At 31.4% G+C, this 9018-nt stretch overlaps 1 protein-coding gene across 1 annotated transcript in view; it reads right to left on the reverse strand.

Annotated features, from left to right (window-relative positions):
* Positions 1-1599: 1599 nt before the first annotated feature.
* The window catches only part of LOC107659647 (zinc finger MIZ domain-containing protein 1-like), a 46995-nt gene continuing 39576 nt past the window's right edge, over positions 1600-9018 (reverse strand). Inside the window, exons 17-22 of the mRNA XM_016448657.1 lie at positions 8650-8717; positions 8500-8568; positions 7400-7626; positions 5818-5966; positions 3546-3770; positions 1600-2333 (exon numbers count right to left, since the gene is read on the reverse strand). Coding sequence (XP_016304143.1) covers positions 2226-2333; positions 3546-3770; positions 5818-5966; positions 7400-7626; positions 8500-8568; positions 8650-8717 — 846 coding nt within the window. The 3' untranslated portion in view covers positions 1600-2225. The remainder of the gene's footprint in view (positions 2334-3545; positions 3771-5817; positions 5967-7399; positions 7627-8499; positions 8569-8649; positions 8718-9018) is intronic.

The following is a 9018-nucleotide window of genomic DNA, read 5'->3' on the forward strand; positions in this document are numbered from 1 at the left end:
GCCCTTTCTACAAATAAACAAGCCTGTATAGATTTATTTCACATAAGGCTGTCATATTTACTTGTACATATTAACAATATTTCTCATATTAACATGAAAGTCTGTATACCAATAAAATATCCTTAACTGAGCCTCCGACAGCTTTACATATTATTGGTTTCTTAAATGGAAGTGTATTTTTTTTGCATTTTATGTATCACTCTGTCTGGATGTGAAACGCATGATGAGTAACACAGCCTGCGCTCACAATTACATACCATTTATATATATATATATGTATGTGTGTGTGTGTGTGTGTGTGTGTGTGTGTGTGTGTCTGTGACAATCTAGTGTAATTTCCACTCACTACTGTCATAATTATGAGGTGAAAATTGGTCGAAATTACTTTCAAAGTTGTAATTATGGCATACTCAGTCAAAATGAGGACATAAAAAGTCAAAATTATGAGATTAAAAAAATCAAAATTATAATAGTCAGTTTTTTGCCTTTTTATCTCATAATTTCAAGCTTTTGTCAATTTCGACGTAGTCTCATTATTTTATATTTTTGTCATATTTTCACTCATAATTATGACAGTAGTGAGTGGAAATTACATATTTCAACTTACTGTCATAATTTCGACTTGGCTTACAATATGTCAGAAAATAGTGTGTCAGTTTTAACTTATCTCATAATTAGGACTTTGTCATAATTTCAATTTAGTATGCCATAATTCTGACTTTTTATCTCATAATTTTGACTAATGCCATAATTTCAACTTAGTATGTCATAATTATGACTTTTTATCTTATATCTTTATCTTTTATCGTCCTAATTTCAACATTTTATCTCATAATTATGACTTATGAGATCAGAAGTCATAGATGAATTATGAGATGAAATGTCACAATTATGACTAAGTCAGAATTATGAGATAATTTTGACTTTTTAAGACTCAGGTCATAATTTTTACCTTTCATCTCATAATTGACATATTTCATAGTTGTAACTAGTTGAAGTATGTAATAATTTTGACTTTTTATCTCATAATTTTGACTAATGCCATAATTTCAACTTTATTTCAATTATTTCATAACTTTACTTCAATTATGTCATAACGACTTTTTTATCTTATAATTATGACTTTAGTCAGAATTATGAGATAATTTTGACTTTTTATGACTCGGGTCATAATTTTGATTTTTTTTATCTCATAATTGAATTATGTCATAGTTTTAACTTAGTATGTCATAATTTCAACTTTTTATCTCATAATTATAACTTAGTCATAATTTCAATTTACGACGTCATAATTTAAATTTATCATAATTATGTCAATAATTTTGACTTTTTAAGACTCAGGCCATCATTTTTACTTTTTATCTCATAATTGACATATTTCATAGTTTTATCTAGTTGAAGTATGTAATAATTTTGACTTTTTATCTCATAATTCTGATGTGTCATTATTTGAACTTTTATCTCATAATTCTGATTTAGTCATAATTTTGACATTTCATTTCATAATTCTGACTTACCAAAGCATGATTTTGTTCATATATGGCAGAAATGGGCTTACTTGGTGAGCAGAAGAGAATGTCTTCTTTCAAAAACATTAAGAAACCTTACAGACCCCAAACTTTTGAACGCTAATATAAATATATTTCAATGCAAATATATGAAATAGTACGCAGTATAGTTCAGTATAGCATTGCATTCTGAACGCAGCCCATGTTTTCACACATGGACAGAAGAAACATGGATGGCCAATCAAAACAAATGTATTCACAAATATTTACATGAACTTCTCAAAAATAATACAACTGCATTATGAACAGAAGTGAACTAGATGGATAATTGCATGGTGTGAGTTTGATTTCCGTTTTTTCCCTTTACGCTTCCAAACAACATGATTTATTTTGAATAAGAGCTGTGCTTCGATTGTTTGTCTGGTTCTTCCTATCAAAATCAAAATAAAAAAGACTGAATTTAGCTGCAAAGTTCATTGCAGCTCCACATTTCTCACATTCATTTGCTGACAAAGATTTTAAAAACATTGAGCGACAATCAGTCGTTCTGGCAGATAAAAATAAGGAATCTGGAGGCAGAGATAATGCTACTGTCGGCATCCGTTCGTCTGTCAACGCTGGTTTTGAAATCTGTAGTCTGTACAGGAAGAGGAAGTGACGGTAAGTGCATTTGTGTTTGTCAAGTATGGAGCAGCTGCTAGTCGAGGGTCTGAGGTCTCAGTTATTCTCAAAGAGAGACAGCAGGTCGTCGTTGCTGCTGCTGGGAAGATCTGGAGGATCCAGATACGACAGAAGATCGTCTGGATTCATCAGGTCCGGCAGCAGCTGCAGGAGGAAAACAAGCTTTTCTCAGCTCACAAACACACCAAACACTTAGCAATCTTTTCTGCTGTAGATATAATAATATATATAAACACACAACATTAGTTTGGTTTGTTTTTGTTGGTATTTGTAAGGTACAATATACAAACATGAAATAAATAAACAAAACAAAAAAATAAAAATGGAATGTAAAATTAGTATTTATACAAAACGGTGTACATTACTGTTGTTATTATTATTACTACTGTTACTATTGTTGTTATTGTTTTTTTGTTTGTTTCTGTTATTTGTAAAGCAGAATATACAAAGATGAAATAAATAAACAAACAAAACATTTTTTTATGTCAAATTTGTATTTATACAAAATAGTGTACATTACTGTTGTTATTATTATTACTACTGTTACTATTATTGTTATATGTTTTTGTTATTATTGTTTTTTATTTTATTTTGATTGTTTCTGTTATTTGTAAGGCAGAATATACAAATGTAAAGAAAAAGAAATCATAAAAACAATAAAAAAAATTCTTAAAACAAGCACAATAAAAACTACAATAAAAGTGTAATGATTTAAATAAATAAACAAAAAGGAAATATATAAACAATATAAATATATAAATATAATATATATATAAATATATAAATATTTTCTAACAATATAAATCTTTGCTATCACTTCTTATCAATTTCACACATATAAACAATATAAATATATAAATATAATATATATATATAAATATATAAAAAATGTAATGTAAAATTAGTATTTATACAATACAATGAACATGAATTATTATTATTATTTTGTTATATATTTTAGTTATTATTGTTATTATTATTTGTTGGTTTTTGTTGTTAATTGTAAAGCAGAATATACAAATATACAAAAGCTATAATAAAGATAATAACTAATATAATATCAATATAAAATATCAATATCAAAAAAGCATAAAAAATATCATTTAAACAAAAAATTTAAATGTACAGTGAAAATAGTATTTATACAAAATCATGTACATTTAAAATATACATTGATTGATGAATATTTATAAATTATGGATGTGCAACATATTAGTATTGGCTGATATCAATGATTTTTTAATTATCGTATTATTTGATCAGAAATATCTCTTTTTTTCCCATTAAAACAGGTTATAAACATATGAATGTTAATGAAATCAAGATCAAAAGTGTCTGGAGTCAGTCTGAACTCACATCTAAGGAGGCCTCGCGCATGTCTGCGCTGCTCGGACCTCCACACTGACCCTCCAGGTTGGCCGAGGGGTTAAAGGTCATCTCTGGGTGCATGTGGCCGCGGGGGGCGGAGCTCTGCTGGCTGGGCGGCGGCCTGCAGGCATGGGGCGGGCCGCTGTGATGTAACGGCTGCATACTGTGCTGCAGAGGATTGTGGGATTGGTCTGTGTTGAGGGGGTGAGGCGTCTGTGACAGAAAACAGAAAATACGCATGAACTGACATTAAGGATACTCAACATTGCTATCATCTGATATAAACCTTTTTTTTAATTATTGCATCATATGATTAAGAAGAAATTCCAGGTTTTTTTCTAATTAAGTCGGTAACAAAACAAAAATGGAAATAAATAAAAAAATAAATAAAAATGTACTGTAAAAATATTATTTATACAAAACAATTGAGTAAAGAGTAAATTGAAAGATTTATAAATTAAGGATGCACAACATATCGGCATTGGCTGATATCAATGTTTTATGTATCATGTTTTATCATATCATCTGATTAAAAAGAAATATCTTTTTTTTCTACAGAAATTCAAACAATTTCTCTCAGGTTACAGATATACAAAACAGTTATCAATATTTTGTGCTTTGCATATAATAATATACATAAAATAAAGTAAATAGTAAGTAAAGTTAAAAATTTAATGAAATTATTGAATGAAAGTTATTTTATTTATTCATGTAAGTTATTTTATTGTTATTATTTGTAAGACAAAATATACAAACATTAAAAAATAAATTATAAAAGTGATTAAAACAATAAAAAAGACCAAAAGTATGATAAAATCTACAGTAAAAGTGCAATAGTTTAAAATAAATAAACAAAAAAGGAAATAAACTAAAAAATATATTAATATTACATATATATAATATATATAGCTTTTAATTGTTTTTTAATATTTATATATTCTGCCTTACAAAGGATAATTAGAATAATAACTTTTTATTTAATTAGTTGTTTATTTTATAGTATATATATATATATTTAACAAACAGCTAACTAAACAAATAAAGTTATTATTATAATTATCCTTTGTAAGGCAGAATATACAAATATAAAAAAAACAACATCAAAACAATTAAAAGCAATAAAAAAGACAATAAAAGCTACAATAACAGTGCAAAAAAATTATAAAAAAGTAAATAAAATTTAAAAATAAACAGTATTTATACAAAACTGTGTATATTTAAAAAAAAATGAACATAACACAAATATAAGTACAGAACATCATGAATGTAAATAATACTAAACCCAACTGAACTGCATCAGCGGCCCGTTCTTCGCACCTCGCTTATTACATCTGAGATGATCTGAAAGATGCTGGATCTTCTAATCCTGATAACTGATCTCTGGCTAATTTGCTTCTTCAAACGAATTTGCGTATTTGATTAAATTATCTGGATGAAGTTGTCTAAGGTTACCGAGTGTTCTCGTGTTCCCCGAAAAGGGCAGATGTATCGATACTCGAGACCGCGATCAGCAGTGCAGCGATTGGCTGCGGCAAGACAGCAACGTAATGACATCTTATAATTAAAAAAGACACCTGACGAAAAAACTTGACACATTTCTGGAAACAGCCAAGCGAACAAAACTACATAAATGTTATTATAATCGATAAATGAAATGTGCACTGTTTTTATTATATTAAAATTCACAATTATTTATATTCACAATTTCTATTTGTACAGGCTTTACATTTTTATTTCAATATTGTAATTATCAATTCATTTAATATAATATATATATAATATCTGTCATCACTCAAATTAATGCACGGCTCAGATTAACTGAACAGCATGTGTGTAAGACTCGTATACAATTATAAAGTTATTATTTTATCATGAATAAATATTTCAATGAGTAAAACTGGCTGTGTCTATAGTATTATAGATTACACAACATTATAATATTATTTTCGAATTAATTTGTAAATTATTATTATTGTAAATTACTGTCCCTGGATCAGTAGGGTACTCTTCTAATAAAGTAGCAGTGGCTGGGACAGATTTTAAGTATCAATTCTGCTTAAAAAGATGCGATCTAATCCTGTTTACATGAAATAAGCTGTTTACGGACCTGTTGCTATGACAGCAACTCCAGGATGAGCTTTTGAAGAACCAACCAATCAGAGATCAAGCGAAATCGTCAACAATCAAATCTAGCTAACTGAGTTAGCGACAGACGAAGAACGGACCACACCTGCTGTGTGTGTGTGTTTCAGAGACTCACGGTATCCTGCAGCGTGTGTGTCAGGCTCTCAGAGGTCGAGAGGTCAGCGGGGGGGTGTGGCCCCTGAACGAACTCACTCACTGATGATGATGATGCTGCGTTGCCATGGGGATAGTCACCAAACTTACTGTGGCCCTGGAAACGGTTGCCTGGGAAACAGAAGTTGCATAAGAACGTGTACATTTGTCCGAAACTGCTCCCTATGGTTGTCAGCCATTCTGTAGTGCTGAACGACTTCATTCCTTCGTTCACTACTTTTTACCCACAATGCATTCTGATTTCGAGTGTACAACTGATGTACACTCACTAAAGCACTATTTCCCACAATCCAATGCGGAGAACTGATGAGCTGGAATAGAGTTTGAATAGAGTTTGAGAGATGCCGCTTACATCTTTCTTATTTCTGCTTTAACGTTTATCTCATGCATTATTAATCAGTTTAATATTTCACTAATTTACGGGGTTTCATCATTGTTAACTTAAAAAAATAATGATAATTTGGTGGATGATTTAAGAATGTTTGTTAATCATCTGTAGGTAGAGTATTCATTCTGATGTAAAATGAGTCACTCTAAGACTATTTTTATCTGATCTGAGCACAAAATACTGCCCGGGAGAGTTTCAAGATACTAAAAATAATAAATACATAAAATTATGAACATGCTTTAATGTGTGTTTATTTTTGTTGACAGTATTTTAATAGTATTTAATAATTATGAACATATAAGCATTACAAAACAAATTAATAATATACCATCGATGAAACCACAAAGCTCACGCGGAGGTATGTATAATTACAATATAAAGTCATTTTGAGTGTTATTGTTATTAATATTATGTTCTAAAATAAAGTACATGTAATATAAAGTAAAAAGTACATATGTCTGCGACAGCGTGTCCAAATTCGTTCACTTCATTTCGTTCACTCCTTTCTGGTATAGTGCACTCAGCTGCCATACACTATATAGTAGAGATGTAACGATTCACTCAACTCACGATTCAATTCCATTCATGATTTTTAATCGTCACATATGTGACCCTGGACCACAAAACTAGTCATAAGGGTCAATTTTTTGAAATTGAGATTTATGCATCATCTGAAACCTGAATAAATAGCTTTCCATTGATGTATGGTTTGTTAGGATAGGACAATATTTGAAAATCTGGAATCTGAGGGTGCAAAAAAATCGAAATATTGAGAAAATCATCTTTAAAGTTGTCCAAATGAAGTTCTTAGCAATGCATATTACTAATCAAAAATTACGTTTTGATATATTTACGGTAGGAAATTTACTAAATATCTTCATGGAACATGATCTTTACTTAATATCCTAATGATTTTTGTCATAAAAGAAAAATCTATAATTTTGACCCATACAATGTATTGTTGGCTATTGCTACAAATATACCTGTGCTGCTTATGACTGCTTTTGTGCTCCAGGGTCACATATTTGAATCGATTTTCAACCGGCTCGCGGTTCATCGTTACATCCCTACTATATAGGGATTAGTGAGCGAGTGAGCGATTTCAGACACAGCTAAAGAGTGCCCATCATGAGTGTTTCTGGGTAATGGGCCGCACCTGGGCTGATGTACTGGATAGTGCTGTTGTTGGGGTATGGAGACGCTCCTGGGCTGAGCTGAGCGATCATGTCCATCACGTTGGGCAGCACCATCTGACTGGGACTCGTGATTTTGAAGCGCTTGGACATCAACCCGTCCGGATCTTGCTTTATGTGCCGCTCAGATTTGATCTGCACCGGCCTCCAGCTGCAGGACGGGTCTATCGTGACCTCCTCAAACTCTGAGCTGCAACGACAGGAAGTACATCTGTGCAAAACACCTAAACCTACGGAGGCCAAGAGAGCTCAACGCGCTGCAACTTCAGAAAACACACGCAAACAGAAAAAGCACCAGCAAATTAAGATTATTTATCTTCATCAGTTTGACAGCACATGTGCTGCAAATACAAAATAAGCAAAAACAGAAACGTGCTGCAAATAATCACAACCTAACACGAAACCATGGTTTTATTATAGTAAAAGTGTAGTAAAATATCATGGTTAACCTATGGTTAGTGTTTTTAACTTACCATGATTTAACTATAGCATTAACTATGCATTAATACTATTAACTAAACTATTTTTATTTAAAAAAATATAAAATTTGTATATATATATATACTGTATATAGGCTATTTATTTTTCCTCTTTATTTATTTTAATAGTAAAAGCATGGTTCATTTTTGTAAAGGAAGTTGTAAAAGGAGCCAGCTTACATAACGTTTCTCAGTTACAGTGACTGTGTATTTCGTCAGCTTACTTAGGCTAAAAAAACAAACCAAATAAAAAAGCTAAGGAATCATATAAAATCTCACCTTTGTGAGTAGACATTGCTAAGCATGTCCCAGTCAGGTGGTCTGTGCGTATTTGCAGCGCGTTTCTATTTTTGCAGCACATTTGTATTTGTCGGTGTTGTGAGTATTTGCAACGTGTTTCTGTTATTGTTTGTGTTGTGAGAATGTGCTGTCAAACTGATGAAGATGTTTTCTTAATTTGCAGGTGCTTTTTCTATTTGCATGTGTTTTTTTCATTTGCTGCGCATTGAGCTTTCTCGGCCACCTTATAAACCAGCTGGTCTGGCTTCCAAAACGTCCAAAGCGAGCACTAAATGTTGACTTACTTCTGAAGAGCGTTCAAGATCCCCCACATGTACTGATCCACCTCCAGACCTTCTAGCAGAGCCGCTTTACTGAAGAAGAGAAACAGAAGATCAGTTCTGCATCACTCAAGCATCTCAGTCGTGATCTGAGGAGTGACTGGAGGATCTTACTTGCACACCGGACATCTCCATGAGCCCCGCTCACAGTTCAGCTCTAGATAGGACTCCAGGTCAAAGCACTGCAATAGAACATTATCACAACATTAACACAACGTTTAGACAACATTACCACACTTATATGTAAATGTAGACTTTTTTTGATGCCAAATATTATTTTTGACCCCCAAATATAATGATCCTGTTCCCTTTTTAATACTTTATTACTTTAAAATAAATACTTTTAATCAGAAAACGTGCATTAAATTGCTCAAAAGTGACAGTAAAGATAGTTATAATGTTTCAAGATTTATATTTCAAATAAATGCTGTTCTTTTGAACTTTCTATTCATCTGTGAATCCTGAAAAATAAAATGTATCACA

This window comes from Sinocyclocheilus anshuiensis, unplaced genomic scaffold, assembly GCF_001515605.1.
Source record: "Sinocyclocheilus anshuiensis isolate Anshui unplaced genomic scaffold, SAMN03320099.WGS_v1.1 scaffold75, whole genome shotgun sequence".
Lineage (NCBI taxonomy): Eukaryota > Metazoa > Chordata > Actinopteri > Cypriniformes > Cyprinidae > Sinocyclocheilus > Sinocyclocheilus anshuiensis.